Raw genomic sequence first — 25138 nt, 5'->3', positions numbered from 1 at the left:
CATTGACATACAGCATAAAAAGAAGCAGCCCCAACACCAACCCTGCGGAACACCATGAGTCACTGGCAGCCAACTAGAAAAGGATCCTTTTATTCCCACACGCTGCCTTCTACCAATCAGCCAATGCTGTAAACATGCTAATAACTTTCCTGTAATACCATGGGCTCTTAACTTGGTAAGCAGCCTCATGTATGGCACCTTGTCAAAGGCCTTCTGAAAATCCAAATATACAATATCCACTGCATCCACTTTATCTATCCTACTTGTAATTTCCTCAAAGAATTCCAACAGGTTCATTAGGCAAGATTTTCCCTTAAGGAAACCATACTGACTTTGTCCTATCTTGTCCTTGTCATCAAGTACTCCATAACTTCATCCTTAACAATTGACTCCAGCATCTTCCCAACCACTGAGGTCAGGCTAATTGGTGTATAATTTCCTTTCTGCTGCCTCCCTCCTTTTTGAAAGAGTGGAGTAACATTTGCAATTTTCTAGTGACTCCAGAACCATGCCAGAGGCCAATGATGCGTGCTGAGCCCTCTTCTGTACTCCCTTTTCACCTATGACTGTGTTCCTGTACACGGTTCTAACTCCATATCAAGTTCACAGACGACACCATGGTGGTTGGCCTGATCAGAGGGAATGACAAGAAGGCCTACAGGGACAAGGTCCAGCACCTGGCCACGTGGTGTGCCGATAACAACCTGGCCCTTAACACCCAGAAGACCAAGGAGATTATTGTGGACTTCAGGCATACTAGGAGCCACACTTATGTCCCCATCTACATCAACAGAGCTGTAGTGGAGCATGTATCAAGCTTCAAATTTCTTGGTGTCCACATTTCCGATGATCTCACTGGGTCCCTGAACTCCTCCATCCTGATCAAAAAGGCGCAACAGCGCCTTTATTTCCTGCGGAGCATCAAGAAAGCTAACCTCTGTCCCAGGATACTGACGGACTTTTACCACTGTACCATTGAGAGCATACTCACCAACATGCATCTCATTGTGGTATGGCAATTATCCTGTATCGGACCGCGAAGCACTCCAGCGGGTGGTGAAAACTGCCCAGCAGATTATCGGCACCCAATTGCCCACCATTGAGAACATCTACCACAAACGCTGCCTGGGCAGGGCGAAAAGCATTATCAAGGATGCATCTTACCCTAACCATGGACTCTTTACTCTCCTCCCATCCGGTAGACACTACAGGAGCCTCCGCTCCTGCACCAGCAGGCTCAGGAAGAGCTTCATCTCTGAGGCTGTGACCCTGCTGAACCTCACATCACAGTGCTAAGCAGTATTGCACCCATATTAGACTGTCTCAGTACTTTTATATTTGTACGCTGTAGCACTTACTTTTATTCGCAGTTATTCTGTAAATAATACTATTCTTTTGCACTTCTGGTCAGATGCTAATTGCATTTCACTGGCTTTGTATCTGTACTCAGCACAATGACAAAGAAGTTGAATCTAATCTAATATTAATACCTCCACAATCTCTAACGGCTACCTCTTTCAGAACCCTAGTGGCAGTTCATCTGGTCCAGGTGACTTATGTATCTTTAGGTCCCCCAACTTTGTGCGCACCTTCTTCCTTGTAATAGTGACCGCACTCATTTCTCTTCCCTCACATCCTTCAACACCTGGTACACCACTAGTGTCTTCTACATGGAAAACTGACGCAAAATACTCATTTAGTTCATCTGCCATCTCCTTGGCCCCCATTATTATTTCTCCAGCCTCATTTTTCAGCAGTCCTATAGCCACTCTCTTCTCTTTTTTTATATACCCGAAAAAGCTTTTCCTATCCACCTAGATAGCTTGCTTTCATATTCCATCTCTTCCCTCCTAATGATTCTTTAGGAGGGATTCTTTAGCAACTTCATTTACCCCATCATTGAAATGTTCCCACAACCTATGGACTCACTTTCAATGACTCTTCATCTCATGTTCTCGATAGTTATTGCTTATTTATTTTTGTATTTGCACAGTTTGTTGTCTTTTGCATACTTGTTGGTGTAGTCTTTCATTAATTCTGTTATAGTTAATATTCTATTATGAATTTATTGACTATGCCCACAAGAAAATGAATCTCAGAGTTGTATATGGTCACATATATGTACTTTGATAATAAATTTACTTTGATCTTTGAATTTGGCTAATTGGCCTAGTTAGTCAAGATCTCATTGTAATCTTAGATAACTTTCTTCATTGCCCAATGGTCAACCAATGCGACCGATAAGCATTACATTCATTCACCATTAACATAAAATCCTGACTTTGCCCACAATAACAACCAACTTTAAAATGCATTTGTTCATTTCATATCACAGAGAAGAAACCCCATGTTTATTGGTCTTGTTCACAAAACATCGCTTGCCTTGTTAAATTGCTTACCACCAAGATGACGCTAAAATGAGTTTTCAACCAGCTATTCACACTGTCATACCTTTATCACATTCACAAAATTATATAATCCTTATGAAAAGAATATTATTTATGTCTTTGAGAAAAATAACAAATTTCAGTATTGTGGCAAAGACAGACGTAATTGAGTGATTCCAATATGAACTCCACGGGGTAGAAAGAAGCTTCAGAAAGTTGACGCTCAATCATGGGCTTTCCAGGACATCTTCAAGGAGCAATGCTCAAGAAGGTGGCATCCATTATCACGGACCCCCATCACCCAGGACATGTCCACTTCTCATCGATACCATCTGGAAAAAGGTACATGAGCCCGGAGACACACACTCAACGATTCAGGAACAGCTTACTCCCCTCTGCCATCCGATTTCTGAATGGACATTGAACCCATGAACACTACCTCACTACTTTGTATGCACTATTGTTTAGTTTATTTAATCTAAATATTATACATACTTAATGCAACTCAGAGTTTATATTGTAATGTATTGCATTGTACGGCTACCGCAAAAACAGCAGATTTCACGACATTTGAACCTGATTCTGATTTCTGAGTATCTACATTTCTGAGGGCCAGACATTGATGCATTCGGGAAGAAGGCACGCCAGTGGCTCTGCTTCATTGTTACAGTACCATAGACTTAATACGTTGGAATTAGTTTCCAACATCTGGCTTTATTTTCCCGTTTGCTGCACCAACCATTCAGAAACGGGTGCGCGCGCCCGTTCACTGCGGGGCTGCGGCGGGCTCGGCATCAGGTGCGCGCAGATGCCAGGATCGGGGGCGGGGCCTGGCCACGCGCGCTCACGCTCCGCGCACCCACGCAGATTCCAGGCTGTCGGTTGCGCGCTCTTGCCCCGCCCACAGCACCTTCCCTCCGCCCCGCCAGAATGCCGGATGTGCATGCGCCGCCGTCATCGGCACGCGGTAGAGGCGGGGCTTGGTGGCGGAAGTTGGTCGCCATTTTGGACGCGGAAGTGAGTGCCGGTGTTGTTTGGGTTTTGTACCCGCTCATAGAAGTGGTTGGTAGGCCGGCCGGGCGGGAGTTGGGGACAGGTTATCAACCCGTCACGGAACTGGGCCTTTTTCTGACTGATCGGACGTAGTGACCGGGCAGGGTGTGTACAAATGGCTGCCCACAGTAACAACCTGCAGGTGAGTACTGTTGAAGGGTGGCGGCAAGTACTCACCTGGCTCGGCCGGTTCCCTCTTGTTTAGGCGGGCAGCGACCCTGGGCCCGAACTCAAGATGCTAGCAACTTGAGAGAGTGAGTGTGACGTGAATGTGGTTGGAATGAAAAGGGTTGGGCCCAAGGTTCAAGTGAGTGCTGAGAGTTAAAGGGCCCGGAAGAGCAAAAAGGGAATGGAGGAGATAAAACTGGAGTAGACGCACAAACCCGCCCTCAAATCCTGGGGAGGGAATGAGACGTATAGTGGGTGCGGTGAGATCCAGGCAAAGAAAGTCACTTCATGACAGCACATGATTCGTCTTTGTTTTGGCTGTCCACCCTTCACTCAGTCCTGATTGAAAGGCCTTGACAGATCCTGCTTACCTTTCCCCACCCCCACCACCCCTCACATCCCCTGAGTTCTTCAGTAGATTCTTGTATGACAACGCATTTTCACGCCAACCTAGATGGTCATCGTGATCCTCTTCCCATTTCTCCTCTTTATCATATCAATCCCTTCCTCTCCCAAACATTTGGTTTAGAATGTTGAAATTGCAAACGCTGTATGTCTGAAATCTAAACCAATGTTCTAGGTCAGGCAATGTTTTTGGAGGGATTAAAAAGTTAAAGTCTCTGGTTAATCATCTTTGGGACGTCCATATGAAACGTTAACTCTCTCTGCGGATGCTGCCTGATCTCTTGAGTATATCTCTCTTTTCATTCCATACAGTTCCTTTTCTAGAGTTTTCATAATTTTTTGTTTTGTTTGCATAGGTGTTTCACAATCTATTCCTCGTTTCTCCCAAATCCCAGATCAGATTTATTAATGATTTGTATTATTTTACCTGGCTGTGTGCTTAGGGTGGACAGACAGAAAATATGTCAATATCTGCAATATATGTCATGTGTGGTGATCAAAACTCACATGACACTTCAAATGAGGCCCAACTAAAATCCTTTTTTAACTTTAATTGTCTATTTAGTCACAGTGCTTGTTTTTTGCAGAATGCATCAGCATTTTATGCATGGTCTCTAAACTGCTAATCAAAAACATGTTGAGTCTAGTTTGTCAGTTTACCTCTCTTCCCCTTTCTTCCATGATCCACTTTCCTATCAGCTTCCTCCTCCTTCAGCCCTTCATCTTTTCCACATCTCTTCCCAGCTTATTACTTCATGCCCTCCCTACCTACATACCTAACTTCCCCGTCACCTGCCAGGTTGTACTCTTCCTCTCCCCACCTCCTTATTCTAGCTCATGCCCTTTTCCTTTCCAGTCCTATTGAAAGGTCATGGCCCCAAACATCAACTCCATAGATGTTGCCTGACTTGCTGAGTTCCTCCAGCACTTTGTGTGTGTTGTTCAATATTTCTAACATTTGCAGAATGTCTTGAGTCTGTGAGATTGCTGTTGTCAGTTATGCCCCTCCCATTCCCATTCCCATACTCCTTCAGCACTTCCCTCTTAGAACCACATAATGAAGGTGCATCTGCTCTGACCAATTGTACGGACACACTTCACAGTGCTTTATGGTTTACAAGGCCATCTCATGATAGGTTGAAAGTTACTTTTTATCCATAAAGAATGAGTTTGAAATTTCTTGTCTTAATGTAAGAAATAGTATGCTTCCTTATGAAAGTCGTAACTCCACCATGGACATTCCTAAGCCCAGCCGGAAAAGGAGGAGGGTTGGGTAGGCTTGCAATCCCATCCATAAAAATCTAGTGCTACAGAAATGCAACAGAATATTCCAAAGACCTCATCCTGGGAGAGGAAGGATACACCAAGAAGATGGGGATGGCTTGAAAGACTGGCATAGGACATGGGACTCTGACAAGCTGCTTTCAGCAACCTCTGCCCAGTAGGGGTAATGGACTTAACTAAATAACTTACCATAATTATAAAGACTCAATTGTTTAACCTTTGACTGATCTGTTTGGTTTTAGTTAACAGTAGCAAATAAAACTTTGCATTATATTAATAATTGTTCATATTTATTTTCCTCTTAGAAAGGTATTGACCTTGCAAGCAAAGCAGCTCAGGAAGATAAAGCAAGAAACTTCGAGGAAGCCCTACGATTATACCAGTGTGCAGTGCAATACTTCTTGCATGTTGTTAAATGTAAGCACTTCTATTAAATGATTTCTGCTCATTACATTACACTGCAGATTTTCCACTGTATTTCCACTTTATTGTATTTTTAAGCTCCAATATAAAATGAAGTAACATATTTTCAAAAGTACTCATTTGTCACCCACTGATGGAAGTCTTTAAAGTTATGAAGAAAAGATGACAGAATGTAGAAGTAAGGTTTCACAAGCTATAGATACGCCAAAGCTAGGTGTCATTCATATAGCTTATTAAATTAAAAAGGAAATTTTGAATACATTTCTCTTCTATAATATGGTTGGAAGCTGAAATAGACAATGTAGATTCAGTGAAGAGGAGGCTTAATTATTAGATAGGAAGAAAGTGATAGACTTTATTAATATTAGATCATTAGTGTGGGTCATGAACAGGTTGTTCTGAAAGACAATCAGTGTAATTTTGAACTTGTGGGGAATAGGAAACTTTCTATTTTGTTATTTTTTTCTTGCTTCCCAGTCTCTGAGCAATAACTCAATGTGAAAGAGTTTGATTATTGTTGGGTGTAGGGGTAGAGGATATATATTGGTAAGCTGATGGAATAGATAAATGTCTGTCTTCAGGATGAACAAGGGGTGATGTAATTAAATATAATGAACAATTTCACTCAGACTTTTCCAATTAGGGTTTACTCGATTCTCGAAAATGAAAAAAAAAGTAGTGCAGCAAGATGATTTTCAGGATGTTAGTAAACATTATTCTTGTTATTTTAGTAGATGGAAAATGATTTTGTTTTCATAAATGTTAGATGAAGCTCAAGGTGCAAAAGCCAAAGAAAGCCTTCGCACTAAATGTACAGAATACCTTGATCGGGCTGAAAAACTGAAGGAATATCTGCAGAAAACACAGAAGGAGAAGAAGCCTATTGAAGAGCCCAACTCGAGTAATGATAAGGGGTAAGCTTATTTCTCTTACTATGATGACACGATAACATACTGACAATTTAATTTGCAAGATAATAATGGGGAATGAACACAAAAATTTCTGCAAAGGCTGAAAATCTTTGAGGAACACACAAAATGCTGGCCGAACTTAGCAAGTTGTGCAGCATCTATGTTGGGAAATAAACAGTCGAATTTTGGGCCTCTTATTCTAGCTCTCTCCCCTCTTCCAGTCTTGATGCAGGGTCTCGGCTGAAACATAACTCCCATTATCCTCCATAGTGTTGTCTGATTGCTGAGTTCCTCCAGCATTTTGTGTGTATTAGAAAAGCAACATCAGCCAGCTTATTTTCTTCTGCCCAAAGAGATCCTAAAGCTTCTGTGCATCCTTTCTGCACTTAATATATTTTCTATTTCCAGATATCATTCACATTCAAGATCTTAGAAATCATTCACTTTCTCACTGTGTGCATTAGGCAGGTGTGGATGGGTAGTGCATATCTGTGAAACGACACACTGTCAGTTCACATCTCATTGTTGATATTCTTGGCTAACAAAAAGCTGCTCTCTGCTCCTGCACTCAGTTATATAGTATGATCTGGGGGGAAATAAGCTGCACCAAAAACATCATACCTTTAACCTTATTTTCAGGCCGAATGTTCCAAAGTCAGTAAGTCAGCTGCATTATTAGAAAGAGAAAGTTTGCTTAGAAGTGTAACTTCTTTAAACCAAGCATCATTTACTGTGGTCATACTGAAGCAGGAGGATCACACAAGTGTGCTGAGAAAATTCAAGCAGTGGTAGATGCCCCAAGACCAAAAGGTGTGTCATAGCTGCAGTCCTTTTTAAGATTTGTGAATTACTGTAACAGGTTCCTGCCAGTCCTGGCTACTGTGCACCACCCCTTGAACTTATTACTACAAATCAGATAGAAATGACAGTGGACAAGGCAGTGTGGAGTTGCTTTCCAAAAGGTGAAGGAAATGGTGAAGGCTTTATCATCTACACTGTCCAGTGAAGCTTGGATGTGACATCTTGCCTTATGGTATTGGTACAGTCATGGTGCATGTTATGAGTGATGGAAGTGAACGTCCCATAGCCTTTGTACCATGTTCCCTTACCGCTGCAGAGAAACATTACACACAGAGGCCTTGAGTCTGTTTTGGGGTGTAAAAGCATTTCAACCAGTACTTGGATGGGAGAGAGTTTACCCTTGTTACTAATCATCAGCCCACTGGTGTCTATTTTCACTGACAGCAGCAGCACATGCAGAGATGGGCTCCTTGGGGGAACAATTACAATATTGAATATAGGGGGACAGCTGATTGTGGAATTGCTGATGGATTGTCCCGTAAACTGTTGGAAAACGAAACCTTGAAAAATTTAAAAAGAGGAGATTCGTTGACATATTCTCCCTAATGCAAATTGAAAGCCTATTACAGCAGAGATGGTCCAAAGGAAAATCTGGAAGTACCTCATACTGTCTTAGGTCTACATGGCAACACAAAATGTGCAACCAAAATCCCAGTTTCCCCCATTTTTGCTAGCATCAGGATGAACTTGCCCTTGGTGAAATTTACGTAGTGGGGATTGAGAGTTGTTGTACCAACCAAGCTGAGAGCTAAAGTGTTGGAGGAGGCACATGCCAGTTATCTAGACGTGGTCAAAATGAAAACATTGACTGAAAGCTTTTTCTCATGGCCTAGGATAGATCAGTAGATCGATCCACTTGCCATGCATTGCCCAGGGTGCCAACATATCCAGAAGATGCTAAAAGCAGTGCCTCCCCATCCCTGGGAATGGGCTGCATTGTTCTGAAGAGGATTCATATGGATTTTGCCAGACCATTCATGGGCACAAGTTTCATTGTAGTAATGGATGCAGCTACAAAGTGGCCAGAAGTATTCCCAATAGCCCTACTACAGTCTCGCACACTGTTCATGTGTCGAGTAGCCCCTTCAAAGACCAGTGTTCCAAAACATTTAGACACTGTCAATGGACCACAATTTGTTGCTGAACAGTTTGTCATTTCTGAAAATGACTGGAGTAAGACATATTACATCTGCACTATACCATCCAGCTGCAAATGGCTTGGTGCAAAGGTTTGTCCAAAAGAATACACTGTGAGCAATGTCATCAGAACACACTACGCTGACACTGAATCAGAAGCTCGCTAATTTCCACCTTGCACATTGCAATGCGGCACACTCCACAACCAACAACTCACAAGCTGTTCTGGTCCCGGATCGTCCCTTGCATTCACGCTTGGATCTGCTCACACTCGGCCTCAGAAGGACTATGCTGGACAAACAGCTGAGACAAATTGAGGGCTCCTCAAGCGAGGAAGTTTGATGTTTCACTCCTGGACAAGCAGTCCTGGTGAGGGACTACAGAGGTGATCAAAAGTGGGTACTTGAAAAGATTAAGGACAGAACTGGATCACTCTCCGACACAGCAGAGATTTCGAGAGACAACCCATTGATCAGTTGAGAGCAGAGTCAATTGTTAGAGAAGAAAGGTGTCCAGAGCTGTCAGAACTACTTCCTGCAATCCCAGAGTCAAATCCTACAACCATCGCGGGAGAGGCCACAGAACCAGCAATCGTTTCACAGCTACAATCTTGCCTGCCAAGCAGAGTGTCCCCCCACTCCTGTCAGAAACATCTTATCCAATAAGAGCAAGAAATCCTCCACAGCGATTAAATCTTTAGGTCTGAATGAAAAAATTAAAAGAGTTACTATGCTGAGGATGTCTATATAGTAGTTGCATTATATAGTATACTGTAAATAAATGTTTGTGTATGTATATAAGTTGACATGCATTCTATATTGAGTTGGAGTTTATAGTTAAGTGGAGTGATGTATATTTAATATTTCAGTAATATTTGAGTAATATTGCAAATATTTTGCTGATTAAGCATTCTTTGTTACATAATTCATTATGGGGTATTTGTAAAAGTAGATGAATGGCATACGTCATTAGAACACCATGTTCTAGGTGTGTGCCTCGCTGAAGTAAGGAACGAAATAGACATGTTATTCCCGGCTCCATGATTTTCTTTCAATTAGTTTGATGTTTTGGAATTACAAGCATAACTGTGCTTTCGAAATCAAGAAGAACCCAAACATTTACTGAGAAAGTGTCATTTTACACAAATTGCTGGAAATGAATGTGCACATACAGCAAGCAATTATTAAAAGAGTAATTGCACGTTCGCCATTATTGCAGAAGTTTTTGATCGCTTCAGTTAAACAAAGCCCTGGTGAGATCACATCTGGAATATTATGTTCATTTCTGCCTAAGGTAAAATATACTTGTGATAATTGTCAATTGGTCATTGTAAATTGTCCCGTGATTAGGTTAGGGTTAAATCGGGCTTGATGAAGAGTCTCAACCCAAAACAACTGTTTATTCCTCTCCTTAGATGTCGCCTGACCTGCTGAGTTACTACGGCATTTTGTGTGTGTTGCTCTGGTTATACTTTTGTTTTTTTGTGAATGTAGCATGCTCAAAACGATTTCACATTTTCTAGTGGATGCACATCTTTGGTTCGTCTTTGTTAAGTGTCAGTGTTTCTACTCATAATACAACCAAGCAGTATTCATCCATGTTTCAACTGCTCAATTCCAATTTCTGTTTGTGTTGACACAAACAGTGATGAAGTAAAATATTGCACGGGCTTCTTTAATTCACAAGGGCAGGAAATACTAAAAAGTCTTGGCAGACTAAGAGAGCAGAGGTGGTGTTTGTCCTTCCAAAGATGTAGCCTGATTTTAAAAGGTTTCCTGCACAGTCTGCTTTACTTCCGGGTTTGTTGTGCCCTTGGTACTTTTGGATTGTTTACTGTATAGTTTGTAAACACAGCAAAACCGTGCAAGGCCACCAGTCAGGAGAATGAGCTTAATTGCCATATTGGAGAAAGAATGGAGGTTTTCCAGGTTGATTCCAGAGATGAAGGGGTTAGACTATGAGGAGAGATTGAGTCACCAGGGACTGTACGCGCTGGAATTCAGAAGGATGAGAGGAGCTCTTATAGAAACATATAAAATTATGAAAGGGACGGATAAGGTAGAGGCAGGAAAGTTGTTTCCACTGGTAGGTGAGACGAGAACTAGGGGGCATAGCCTCAAGATTCGAGGCAGTAAATTTCGAACAGAGATAAGGAACTGTTTTTCCCAAAGATTGGGCAGAGAATTCCACAGATTAACCAATGAAGCAGTGGAGGCTACCTCAGTAAATATATTTAAGACAAGATTGGATAGATTTTTGCATAGTAGGTGAATTAAGGGTTATGGGGAAAAGGCAGGTAGGTGGAGGTGAGTCCATGGCCAGATCAGTCATGATCTTATTGAATGACAGAGCAGGCTTGACGGCCCAGATGGCCATCTCCTGCTCCTACTTCTTGTGTTCGTATGTTCTTATGAATTAATGATGGAACATTAGTTTAAGAATTCATCAGAACGAGGAATTCCTGGTGGAAATGCTGAGTGTAGGCAGGGGCACAGGGCTGAACATTGAAAATACAAGATGGGTATATGTCCTTGAAGTGATTAAGCATTTTAAAACTAAAAGGAATTCTTTGATCTGTTTATCTTTTACATTTTAATGTACAGGGTTCTTCTCAATCAGATTCCTGCAGAATTTCCACAGATTCCCTTATAAAAATCACGAGAGCTCCCTAGGAAGGTGGTGTTTACTTCATGAGAAGACCAGATTAACACCCATTCACAGAATATAAAAATGTACTTCCTTTTATTTTGGCACATAAATGAGCACTCAGGCCAGATAATACCATAGAACATATGTATTAAGAGTATTCTGTTTGCTTTCTAACCTTGACTGATGTAGCATGGCTTGCAGCTATGAGTCATTCCATTTAGATTGGATATCAGAAGAACATGTAAATTAAGGATTGCCTTTACACTTCTGCTTCTTTTTGCATCCTTGAGAAAAAGGGATGTTAACTGTCTCCCAAATGGGGAATTGAGCCTGCATTCCATTATTGGTGTAGCATGAGGGTTTTGAATAGGTATATAGTGGCCACTTTATAAGATACCTCCTGTACCTAATACAGTGGATGTTTGGGGCGTCCTGCTAACGTAGCCCATCCACTTCAAGGTTTGACATGTTCTGCGTTCAGAGATGCTCTTCTGCACACCACTGTTCTAATGCGTGGTCATTTGAATTGCTGTGGCCTTCCTGTCGGCTTGAACCAGTCTGGCCATTCTACCCTGATCTCTCTTATTAACAATGCATTTTCTCACTGGATTTTTTTTGGGGGGGGTGGGGGTTTGCACCATTTTCTGTAAACTCTAGAGACCGTTGTGGGTAAAAATCCCGGGAGATCAGTACCACCCCATCTGGCACCAACAATCATTCCACAGGCAAAGTCACTGAGATCATATTTCTTACCCATTCTGATGTTTGGTCTGAATAACAAGTGAACCGTTGACTGAGTCTGCATGCTTTTATGGGTTGAGTTGCTGCTGCACGATTGACTGATAAGATATTTGCATTAATAAGCATATGTACAAGACTATCTAATAAAAGTGGCCACTGCGTGTATAGACGGAGTTCTTTTAATGTCTCTGATATTAAATGTTACGAGACACAGTTATTACATAGAAAAAGATCTTGTATTGAGATTTTGTGTGCATTTCTGTTGCAGGAATGAAAGTGATGGGGAGACTGACAATTCAGAAAAGAAGAAATTGCAGAATCAACTGCAAGGTGACGAGGCTATTATGGCAAATTATTATTATTGTTTTACTTACTGCCTGTTACACCACTGGTGTCTAGGGCAGCAATGAAGTTCCTTCATCCCTGGTGGTGTTCATCAAGTCAGTGGCTTCTCTGTTTTCCCGACTGTCAGTTGTGCAAGTCCTGGGTGGAGACTCAGGAAAAGTATCACACTCAGATGTAGAAGGATTCTTCATTGCGGTTTCCGTAACAATTTTGTTTTATCACTCAGTTGATGTCCTTAAGTTGAACCCCCAAACCTGGAAGACCTTTGACCTGTTTGGCATGGATGACCCTACCAAGAGCCAACGCATAAAGCTGTGACTCCAACCAACGTAGCTCTCTGGGTTATTGAGGCACACAGGCCTCCAGACCAAGGCAAAGTTGTGGTCCTCTTGGAGGATTATTCTGTTTTACTCAATTCAAATTGAATATGAAATTATCAGCTATGACGTTTATTGACAAACCAGCCTTGGGTCTGAGAAGATTAAAAGTCATGAAAATGTTCATTACCATTAAACATGCAGGTCTTGTTTTGATTTTTCAATTGCTATTATTAAAGGCACCATATATTAAATGTAAATTAGTCCGGTGTTTTAACCAAGTATTTTATTAATCCTGCATATTCTATTCCTGATTCTATTTCTTATAATTTGATGAAAGTTTCATTGCCTCAGGTGGGGTGAAACAGTGGACAAATATTATTCTTTTACTATTGATGGTGAGGGTGTGGATGTGGTGAGGGCCTACAAGTACCGGGGGGTGCACATGGATGACAGATTTGAGTGTAGCACCAACACGGAGGCTATGTACAATAAGGGCCAGAATCGCCTCTGCTTCCTGAGGAGACTGAGGTCCTTTGGAGTACACAGGCCTCTTCTTCGCATGTTCTACCAGTCTGTTGTTACCAGTATGCAGTGGTGTGCTGGGGCAATGGCATCAACATGGGTGATGCCAACAAGCTTAAAAGCTGGTTAGAGAGACTGGTTCTGTTATAGGAGTCAAACTGGACACTCTGGAGGCTGTGGTAGACCAAAGGATCCTACGGAAAATCCTGGCAATTCTGGACAATGCTTCTCACTCTCTGCATGCCACCTTGGCTGAACAGAGTAATAAATTAATACAACTGTGCAGCTCCAAAGAGCACTATATGAAGTTATTCATATGAAATGATACTAATTTCTGTTGTGTTCAATATAATATCTATCTAGCCTATACAGAAGTTTGGAAATTAGTAATTTTGAACTTCCTTATTTTTCATTTTGTGTATAACTCATAATTCAACTCTTTTGAACTTCTATTTCTTGAGTTTTCACAAGTTCCTTTTTTTTTTAACTCTTTAGGTGCCATTGTTATGGAAAAACCAAATGTGGGTTGGAATGATGTTGCAGGTCTTGAAGGTGCCAAAGAAGCGCTTAAAGAAGCTGTGATATTGCCCATAAAGTTTCCTCATCTCTTTACAGGTTGGTGATTTTTTTTCCCCTGGTATGCCAATATCTCATTGCATCTAGGGTGCATAGTAGTGTATTGGTTAGCGTGATGCTATTGGAGTTCAGTGCGCCGAGTTCATTTCTGGCAACATCTGTGAGGAGTCTCTGTAGATCCTCCCTAGGGAATGTGTGGGTTTTCTCCCAGTGCTCCAGTTTCCTCCCAAAGTCCAAAGTCATACCGGGTGGGTTAATTAGTCATTATAGATTGTCCGATGATAATGTTAGGTTTAAATACATAAATAGAAAGCTTGCAGGAGGCATGTATTCCATCAGAATGTGACATGTGATTTCATATCAACCCTTTTTTTAAACTCAAACAACAGGAATTCTGCAGATGCTGGAAATTCAAGCAACACACATCAAAGTTGCTGGTGAACGCAGCAGGCCAGGCAGCATCTCTCTAGGATCAGGACTAACAACGAAGGGTCTCGGTCTGAAACGTCGACTGCACCTCTTCCTAGAGATGCTGCCTGGCCTGCTGCGTTCACCAGCAACTTTGATGTGTGTTGCTTTTTTTTAAACTATCTGTATTTCTTACATTACTAAATGTAATATGATTGCTGCTTTATTAGATCAATTAGAACATTATTCTCACTTCTAGTATCATTTCACCAGGTTATATCACATGATAAAGGGAGCATAGTGATGCAGCAGTTGGTGGTGCTGTCTCAAGTTTTGAATTGAATTGACTTTATTTCTTACATCCTTCACATACATGAGGAGTAAAAATCTTTCTGTTACGTCTCCATCTAAATGTGCAATCATAGTAATATAATTTATAATAAATAGAACAGTCAATGTAATATAGAGTACTGTACGCTCAAGTCAGCAGGAATTAATCAGTCTGATGGGCTGGTGGAAGAAGCTGTCCCGAAGCCTGTTGGTCCTGGCTTTTATGCTGCGGTATTGTTTCCTGGATGGTAGGAGCTGGAATAGATTGTGGTTGGGATGGCTTGGGTCCTCAAAGATCCTAAGGGCCCTTTTTACACACCTGTCCTTGTAAATGTCCTGAATCATGGGAAATTCACAACTACAGATGCGCTGGGCTGTCCGCACCACTCTCTGCAGAGTCCTGTGATTAAGGGAGGTACAGTTCCCATACAAGGCAGTGATGTAGCCAATCAGGATGCCCTCAATTGTGCCCCTGATGAAAGTTCTTAGGATTTGGGTGCCCATACCAAACTTCCTCAACTGTCTGAGGTGAAAGAGGCGCTGTTGTGGATGCCGAGGTACTTGAGGCTGTTTACCTTCTCAACCCCAGATCCATTGATGTCAATAGGGGTTAGCCCACCTCCATTCCTCCTGTAATCCACAACCAGCTCCTTTGTTTTTGCAACATTGAGGGAGAGGTTGTTTTCTTGACACCACTGTGTCAGAGAGGTGACTTCTTCCTGTATGCCACCTTGTTATTGTTTGAGATAAAGCCAATCAATGTAGTGTCGTCGGCAAATTTGAGCCCAGCTTTGATTATGATCCCTGTATGAAGTTTGCACGTTCTCTCTGTAATGATGATGGGGTTTTCCTTGGTGTTCTGGTTTCCTTCCAAATTCCAGACATATGTTGACATGTTAATCGACTCCTGCAGTCATCTGGATGACATGCGTGATAGGGAATCAATTTGCAGGGACAGAGATAAATGTGGAAAGGACAAATGGGAATATTGGGATTGCTCTCCAGGGGACTGGCATGCACTTGGTGGCACAGCTAGCCTCCTATCTCATGATCAGAAATTAGTTTTCCAGTCTTTAAGTAATGCCTGATATAGCTTCCATACGTTTAGATTTCCTCTTGCACAGAGTTTCAAGGTTTTAGAATTAAAGTGTAAAACAATTTCTTTCCACGTACCCTCCCTTGTTGCTGTCTAGGTAAAAGAACTCCTTGGAGAGGAATCCTACTGTTTGGCCCTCCTGGAACTGGCAAATCGTACCTGGCAAAGGCTGTGGCAAAAGAAGCAAACAACTCTACATTTTTCTCCATTTCCTCATCTGACCTCGTGTCTAAGTGGCTTGGAGAAAGTGAAAAGTGAGTTTCTATTGTGTTGAGTGGCCAACAGCTTAATTGATTTGATAGCTGTTTATAAACTGATCAGGAGCATTTAATACTCTCCTGCCTTATGGCAAGCATAGCTTGTAAAGATTTTACCACAAAAATACCTTGTTGGTGCCGTTTCATTCCAGATCAAAAGTATGAGCAAATTCAAAGTGAAATTAACATGTCAAAATTGATTCCATCGAGGTCAGTTGAATGCGATGTGGATCTTTGGAAAGTAGCTTTTTATCATATAGTAAACTTCTAAGTCACTACCCAATTTTTCAGAAACCTTGGTGACGCCACAATCCCTTCTTCATTCACTCCCTTGAAACTGGTCATGTTTAGTGCAAAATTTATTGTTCTGTGTTGTATTTAGAAATATATACTGTAAATTGGAGTGTTAATGGGAATAACATGCAATAGTCCAGAAAAATCTGCCAATCCAGCACAGCCAATGCCTTGAAAATGACAGATTAAGTTTAATTGCAGTCAGCATCTTCTTGTTGAGTGGCTTAAATACACAGAGTTGACTAAACTCCTCAGAGAATGTGATACATTTAAGTGCATTCTCTTCCAAGCCACTAACCTCAGTTTCATTTAACTGGATTTTGTTTTGATTAAATGCTTGATGCCTTTGTCTTCACTTGCTTTGCAAAAGTTATAAAATTGCTCAAGATATACCCAACAATGAGATTAAAATAGGATTAATGCAAATGATTTGTTGATACTTGACATAAACTCTTGTGGACCAAAAAGCCTGTTTTTGTGCTGTATCTCTCTGACTCTAATACGATTTGTTTAATTGTTGGTAATATCTCCAAAAAGTGCTTTAGGATGGGAAAGAGATTTTAAAACCTAAGCCTACAGATCACCAATGGCCAGAGTCTGCAGCAACTTTGTACTGTTGGCACAATAAAATTGAATGTGAAAGGGTTACTATGGATAAATCTTGACCAAAAAAATGTGAAAGTGGCAAGTAATATTTCTAAACAGGATGTGAATATGCAGAGATCTTTTTTTGTACAAGTCTTTCATATTTCTGGAATTTCTGGAACTTTTTTAGAACAATTTTTATAACTTCTAATTAGAATATTATATTATCTTGTATTTATTTAGATTGGTAAAGAATTTATTTCAACTTGCCCGAGAACACAAGCCTTCAATTATCTTCATTGACGAGGTTGATTCTCTTTGTGGTTCGAGGAGTGAAAATGAAAGTGAAGCTGCAAGGCGCATTAAAACAGAGTTTTTGGTTCAGATGCAAGGTAAACAAATCTGTGGGAACTTGTAAAAGTTGCAAATAAAATTTGAAAATTGAAGGAATGAAATTAAAAGAATTTCATCCAGTCCATTGGTTTATTCTTACAGTCATTCCACTTTATCGTGGACTCCAACCAATTAAGCTTTTAAGAAAGGTTTCTACAAAATCTATATTTTCTCATCAAAACCGAAATGCGATCAATCTGGAATGTTTATTCTGTAACACACTCCACGGGTGCTGACTTACCTCCTGAGTATTTAAAATATTTTCTGCTTTTAATTCACATGTTCAGCATCTATAGTTCTTTGCTTTTCCATTTATGCATTTTAACCTGAAAATGCTTTTCGTGTTTATCATAATAGTACAGTGGTTCTTGGTGCCCAAATCATTATAATAACTCAGTGTGCATTATCAGAAATGTTCTTAGTTTTATCAACCACAGATTAATTCTGAGTTTTAAGTTGGAAAATTGCAACAAATTCTGTACTCTTATTATTTCCTCATATTTTTATACAAGGTTATAGTCCAAATTAAGGACAATGTTTGCTCCCAGTTTTGTGAAGTATTTGATTGTCAGGTGTTAAAATGTTGAGCTGAAATTTTAAATTGTATGAATGTTTGTAATGAATAAATTAGACGCACAAAGAAACATTTATACAAACCAGTTAGTTTCCTAATTTTCCTTTACCTATTTAGCAAGCTGTACTCTCCAGGAGTAAACAGTACTTCTAAGCAGCACTTACCTTCCAAAAAATGTAGTAACCTGTACATATTTGTCAAAGGGTCAAAAGCTAGAAAACATAGTTTTATTGCTGTGTGGTATTTTGAACTTTTATATAAATCTAACTTGTGATGTAACTCGTGTCTGAAGTTATTCAATTTAACTTTAAATGGTTTCTGAGAAAAAATAATTTACTTAACAGTATTCAAATTCTTATGTAACTAGTAATTCCTGCCACAATCTGTTCTATACAAAGCACAGTATACATTAAAATTATTGTGGTTTTTAACAGGTGTTGGAGCAGATAATGAAGGAATCTTGGTACTTGGAGCAACTAATATCCCGTGGGTTCTTGATTCTGCCATAAGGAGGAGGTAACATTGTGGAAACAACAGGAATTCTGCAGATGCTGGAAATTCAAGCAACACACATCAAAGTTGCTGGTGAACGCAGCAGGCCAGGCAGCATCTGTAGGAAGAGGTGCAGTCGACGTTTCAGGCCGAGACCCTTCATCAGGACTAACTGAAGGAAGAGTGAGTAAGGGATTTGAAAGTTGAAGGGGGAGGGGGAGATCCAAAATGATAGGAGAAGACAGGAGGGGGAGGGATGGAGCCAAGAGCTGGACAGGTGATAGGCAAAAGGGGATACAAGAGGATCATGGGACAGGAGGTCCGGGAAGAAAGATGGGGGGGGGGGACCCAGAGGATGGGCAAGAGGTATATTCAGAGGGACAGAGGGAGAAAAAGGAGAGTGAGAGAAAGAATGTGTGCATAAAAATAAGTAACAGATGGGGTACGAGGGGGAGGTGGGGACTTAGCGGAAGTTAGAGAAGTCAATGTTCATGCCATCAGGTTGGAGGCTACCCAGACGGAATATAAGGTGTTGTTCCTCCAACCTGAGTGTGGCTTCATCTTTACAGTAGAGGAGGCCGTGGATAGACATATCAGAACGGGAATGGGATGTGGAATTAAAATGTGTGGCCACTGGGAGATCCTGCTTTCTCTGGCGGACAGAGCGTAGATGTTCAGCAAAGCGGTCTCCCAGTCTGCGTCGGGTCTCGCCAATATATAAAAGGCCACATCGGGAGCACCGGACGCAGTATATCACCCCAGTCGACTCACAGGTGAAGTGTTGCCTCACCTGGAAGGACTGTTTGGGGCCCTGAATGGTGGTGAGGGAGGAAGTGTAAGGGCATGTGTAGCACTTGTTCCGCTTACACGGATAAGTGCCAGGAGGGAGATCAGTGGGGAGGGATGGGGGGGACGAATGGACAAGGGAGTTGCATAGGGAGCGATCCCTGCAGGGATCCGGTGCTCTCGATGTGGCCTTTTATATATTGGCGAGACCCGACGCAGACTGGGAGACCGCTTTGCTGAACATCTACGCTCTGTCCGCCAGAGAAAGCAGGATCTCCCAGTGGCCACACATTTTAATTCCACATCCCATTCCCGTTCTGATATGTCTATCCACGGCCTCCTCTACTGTAAAGATGAAGCCACACTCAGGTTGGAGGAACAACACCTTATATTCCGTCTGGGTAGCCTCCAACCTGATGGCATGAACATTGACTTCTCTAACTTCCGCTAAGTCCCCACCTCCCCCTCGTACCCCATCTGTTACTTATTTTTATGCACACATTCTTTCTCTCACTCTCCTTTTTCTCCCTCTGTCCCTCTGAATATACCTCTTGCCCATCCTCTGGGTCCCCCCCCCCCATCTTTCTTCCCGGACCTCCTGTCCCATGATCCTCTCGTATCCCCTTTTGCCTATCACCTGTCCAGCTCTTGGCTCTATCCCTCCCCCTCCTGTCTTCTCCTATCATTTTGGATCTCCCCTCCCCCTCCAACTTTCAAATCCCTTACTCACTCTTCCTTCAGTTAGTCCTGACGAAGGGTCTTGGCCTGAAACGTAGACTGCACCTCTTCTTACAGATGCTGCCTGGCCTGCTGCGTTCACCAGCAACTTTGATGTGTGTTGGTAACATTGTGGAACTAATTTTGCATGTTTAATGATACTTTGAATAGTTAATATTTAATTGACAAATATCAACTGAACTAACAAGATTCTCTGTATGAATGGAACAAGGATGCCATTTTCTTTTCTATTTGACCATCCGGTTAAGACAACTGACAGCATTCCCTTGTAAAATGCTACACTAGTTTTTTAAAAAAAAGATTAGACTGGCATATCACTAAGACAACTTTCTCTTGACAACTTTCAAAGATGTCTTTTGTATATGATTCATGCTACTTGTAAAATAGCTGTTTAAGATGGTGGGCTTTTGGATATAAAATGGAGGGTACCCTTTTCATCCAGAGGGTGGTCACTGCCTGAGTGACTTTATTGCAAGACTGTAAGACTTTGGAGCAGAATTAGGCCATTAGGCCCATCGAATCTACTCTGCCACTCCATCACGGCTGATTTATTATCCCTCTCAACCCCATTTCCTGCCTCCTCTCCATAACCCTTTGACACCCTTACTAATCAGGAAACTATCAACCTCCGCTTTCAGTAAACCCAATGACTTGGCTTTCACAGCCACCCATGGCAATGAATTCCACATATTCACCACCCTGTGGCTTAAAAAAAATTCCTCCTCATCTCTGTTCTAAATAGATGTCCTTCTATTCTGAAGCTCTGCCCTCTGATCCAAGACACTATCGGAAACATCCTCTTTTCTCATGAACTGTTAAGAGGAGAGGTGGTTCTCTTTTCTCTTTTTCTCTTTATATTAGCTTAATACTATACATGATTTTGACAGTGTATACTCCTTTCTCTGTTTGTATTATTATTGAATTATGTATTTGAGATAACCTCTCCTCTGGTTTGTATTTACCCTTATTCTTTTAAATCAATAAAAACGATTGAAAGTGGAAACATCCTCTCCACATCCACACTATCTAGGCCTTTCAATGTTCGCTGGGTTTCAATGAGATCCTCCCTCTTTCTTCTAAACGCCAGTGAGTACAGGCCCAGAGCCATCAAACACTCCCCCTAAGTTAACCCTTTCATTTCAGAGAACATTCTCACGAACCTCCTCTGGACCCTCTCCAATACCCGCACTTCCTTTCAAAGATTTATATAGGCATCCGTTAGTCTCATGAGACCATGGATTTGCGCCTTGGAAGGTTTCCAGGGTGCAGGCCTGGGCAAGGTTGTATGGAAGACCAGTAGCTGCCCATGCTGCAAGTCTCCCCTCTCCACGCCACCGATGTTGTCCAAGGGAAGGGCATTAGAACCCATACAGCTTGGCACAGGTGTCGTCACAGAGCAATGTGTGGTTAAGTGCCTTGCTCAAGGACACACACGTTGCCTCAGCCAAGGCTCGAACTAGCGACCTTCAAATCACTGGACGAATGCCTTACCCACTTGGCCCTTATCAAAGATAAGGGGCCTAAAACTGCTCACAATGCTCTAGGTGTGGTCTGACCAATGCCTTGTAAAGCCTTAGCAAGATTGATTATTAAAATTTCATAATCACAATTGATGTAGTTGTTGTTGTTATTCTTTTCCTTCATAACCGTTGGCCCAGATTTTTCTGAGTGACTGCATTCCCAATAGCCAACAAAATTAACAGGTCCATGTAGCCAGTCTTGGTGTCCAAGGTTGTTGTGGAGCTAAGCAGAGGACTCATATCACGTGCAGCCCTAAATCAATGAAATTGGCTTATCTGATTGAGCCCAAACATAGCTCTCTCCCAAAACTCCGTTATGACAGATAACAAAACCAGGCCTCAGCTTTGCCATCTGCGTGGGCTTTACCTTAATGTTCTGGTTTCCTCTCACATAAAGTGTAAAAGAGAAGTGATGCTGGCTATCGAACCGCTGGAAAACTATGCAGTAGAGGTAGTAATGGGGAACAATGAAATGGTGGATGAACTGAGTAAGTATTCTGTGTCAGTCTTCACTGTGGAAGACACGAGCAGTCGTGGGTGTAGAGAGAGTAGAGCAGTGGGCTGAGCACACATCCCTGAGGTGCGCCAGTGTTGATTGTCAGCAAGGTGGTGATGTTATTACCAATCTGCACAGATAGGGAGCTGAGGATCCAGTTTCAGAGGGAGTTAGAGAGGCCCATGTTCTGTAGCTTTTCGATTAAGAATGTAGGGACGGTATGCATTCAAGTTTTTCACTGTACCTCAGGTCATATGACAATAATAAACAGATTTATCAATGTATAAAATGTAACATAACTTCGAAGCAAAATACACTGTTTACCAACATAGAAGAAGAAGAATAGCCCTTAACTCGGCAGTGGAGTTATCGGGGCACCGTCATGACAGTGTTTCCGTAGCAAGCTATTCTTGTTTTTACGAGACCGAGTTGCTAGCTCGACGCTCAACCCAACTTGGATTTGAACTCAGGAACCTCCGCTCCGGAGTCCGGCACTGATATTATTGCGCCACCAAGCGGGACTGTTTACCAACATAGTCCAGAGAAACTGAGTGTGTTGCACTGATAGGATGATTACTGAATCTCCCTTCTACTGGAGCCTTTGGCATAAGAATTCCTCTTTGTATTATGTTTTCCAGATTTGAGAAACGTATCTACATCCCATTACCAGAGCAGGCTGCTCGTGGTTTGATGTTCAAATTGCATCTTGGAACTACACCAAACAGTTTGTCTGATGAAGATTACCGGATCCTTGCGAAAAAAACGGAGGGGTATTCTGGGGCTGACATCAGTATCATAGTGCGAGAGGCTCTGATGCAGCCAGTCAGGAAAGTTCAATCAGCTACTCACTTCAAGAGGGTAAGGCACCGTATGATTGCTGGTAAATTTAGGGAAGGTAGAACTATTCCATTTAGAGAATTGATAATTATAAAAAAATTATACTATCTTAAGATTGTACTTTTTGACTTTTATTTCTCCATATCATTTAGTTAAGTGCCATGTTGTTGTTTTGTGCCCTGGTCATTTTTTTTTACTTATTTGTATATATCAGCTACTAGAATTGGATCTCTGTTTATTTTCTGATCCTTGGGTTTCTTCCGGGAGTCAGGAATGATGAGCAGTTTCAATTCCAAGATGGTTTACTTTAGAGTACAAACATACAAATACTAAGCAAACTAAAGAGCTGAGAAACAATGCTCAGAGGTAGAATGAATACAAAGACAAAGGAATAAAGATAGAGCTTCTGAAAAACCCATCACTTTTATAGATAACATCAGGGAAATTCCTTGGAGAATAAACTAGTTCATAAGCTATATAATTAGAACAATTACATCACATGGATAATATGCCAATGAAAAGTGAGGAAGGTGAGAAACCATTAGTTTAACTGCTATACCACTTTCTGTCAGTGAGTGGGGATGACCCACCACATGCTGTAGAAAAAATACAAGTTTGCTTAAAAAGTATAAATCTTATATTTAAAACAACTGGTTTCCAATGATGGTTTAAATAAGATTCCCTTCAAGTCATCACTATTATTCAATCTTCAGCAAAGCTTTTGAGTTATTTCATTCATACCATTGAACAAGATGATTGTACCTCCTCTAAAGGTTTCTATTTTTGTAGGTTTTAAGACAGGCTAGTACCCTGTAGGTGACAAGGTAGCGTTGCGGTTGGCATAGCACTGGTACAGCGCTGGTGTTTGGGGTTTAATTCCCTCTGTTGTCTGTAAGGAGTTTGTATGCTCTCCCAGTGACTGTATGGGGCTTCTCTGCTGCTCAGGTTTCCTTTCATGTTCCAAAGGAATATGGTTTAGTAAGTTGTGGGCATGTTATATTGGCACCGGAAGCGTACCAACACTTCCGGGCTGCCCCCAGTAGATCTCCGGACTGTTGGTTGTTGACGCACACGACACATTTCACTATGTGTTTCGATGTACATGTGACACATAAAGCTAGTGCTGTTTTTTTCATATTGCCTCTGCTACTGAATGTATATTCCTGCTTAACTGTCAGATTGCTACCAGATATTAAGAGCTGGCTGAATCAGTATTCTTCCAGCTTCCTATTGAGTACAATTGAAATTTATCCTCTTCCACTTACGGCAGAATCTGGACTGGTCTAGACATTTATAAAAATTACTCTGCCACCATGGGCTAACTATCTAGTCAGCTGTCTGTTCTGCTTTACTCTTGTTCCCTATCCCACTGGCCCAAATTTTTAAGAATCAAGAATCTATCCATTTAGCTCTGAATTTGCTAATTTTTATATTTTTTTATGTTCCCTCCTCGTGCCACTTTGTCCACAAGGCTCACCCTTGAGGGTATCATCACTAAGCTCTGAATGCCTTCTCTTTGTCCCATTTCCTGCCCATACCACAGAGAAACACCACTTGGCCCTTCAGTCCAAATCCAATTTTACTTTCCCCAAGGGTCCTTGCAGTGATTTTCCTCCCAAATTTGTGGATGCCTTTCCCAGAATTCCTTGCAATCAAATTTCTGTGCTGCCTTTGTGCTTCGTGGTATATCCTATGTAATAAAACATCCTATGTGATGGTGAAAAAGAAATCAGTCTTACCTTTTTGACTATTCTACAGCTTTTAACCCAGTTAATCGCACCATCCTCCATTGACATGAGGGCATCCTGAATTGAGGGTCCACAGCCTAGTTCTTGTCTTTCTGGTCTCACAAATCACCTGCAATAGCTTCTCTTCCACACTATTGCTCTGTGACGACTACCCTTCTCCATCCCATCACCATCACTACTATTTCAGACTGCTAGTACCCAACAGTAATCTCATCTAAAACTACAGCTGATTGTATACCAAACTCCCTCCACTGAACTACTGTCCATCTCTGTCGCCAGACTACTTAACTGACCTCCTGTATAAGATGAGCAGAAATATAGAAATTTTGGAGATTAAAGCCATTGTTCTTAATCCCCAACTTAGCCGATGTCTCCTAATTCCAGTTCCATTGCTTTTCCCAGATTAATGTCTGAAATTAATCCGGTTTTAGAATTAGATTGCCCCTTGAGTTTTGCACTACACTGCTACACCAACCACTGCAGTTGTTTGCTTCTACCTCCTTAACATATCATTCTGCTGGACATCAACTAATAGGCTACTGAAGCTTCATGTTTTTTTTTAATTTCCTCTGAACGTGACATTTATAATGCACTTCAACCTTTACTGCGCCGTCCATAAATTTCAGGTTATCCAGCACTTCTTGTCCTATCCTAATATGCATTAACCTTTCTACCTGTCACTTGATCAGTTTAAAAATGCAAACAATCAAAGTTGCTGGTGAACGCAGCAGGCCAGGCAGCATCTCTAGGAAGAGGTACAGTCGACGTTTCAGGCCGAGACCCTTCGTCAGGACTAACTGAA

At 41.5% G+C, this 25138-nt stretch overlaps 1 protein-coding gene across 1 annotated transcript in view; it reads left to right on the top strand.

The window, feature by feature from the left end:
- The first annotated feature begins 3370 nt into the window (after nt 1–3370).
- The window catches only part of vps4b (vacuolar protein sorting 4 homolog B), a 29232-nt gene continuing 7464 nt past the window's right edge, over nt 3371–25138 (top strand). Inside the window, exons 1-9 of the mRNA XM_072283261.1 lie at nt 3371–3582; nt 5603–5714; nt 6487–6634; nt 12288–12349; nt 13702–13821; nt 15714–15870; nt 16996–17144; nt 18154–18235; nt 22390–22609. Of these exons, the coding sequence (XP_072139362.1) occupies nt 3556–3582; nt 5603–5714; nt 6487–6634; nt 12288–12349; nt 13702–13821; nt 15714–15870; nt 16996–17144; nt 18154–18235; nt 22390–22609 (1077 nt within the window). The 5' untranslated portion in view covers nt 3371–3555. The remainder of the gene's footprint in view (nt 3583–5602; nt 5715–6486; nt 6635–12287; nt 12350–13701; nt 13822–15713; nt 15871–16995; nt 17145–18153; nt 18236–22389; nt 22610–25138) is intronic.

Source organism: Mobula birostris, chromosome 19, assembly GCF_030028105.1.
Source record: "Mobula birostris isolate sMobBir1 chromosome 19, sMobBir1.hap1, whole genome shotgun sequence".
NCBI lineage: Eukaryota > Metazoa > Chordata > Chondrichthyes > Myliobatiformes > Myliobatidae > Mobula > Mobula birostris.
The sequence above is the reverse complement of the archived record's forward strand: the minus strand, read 5'-3'. Positions and strand labels throughout refer to the sequence as shown.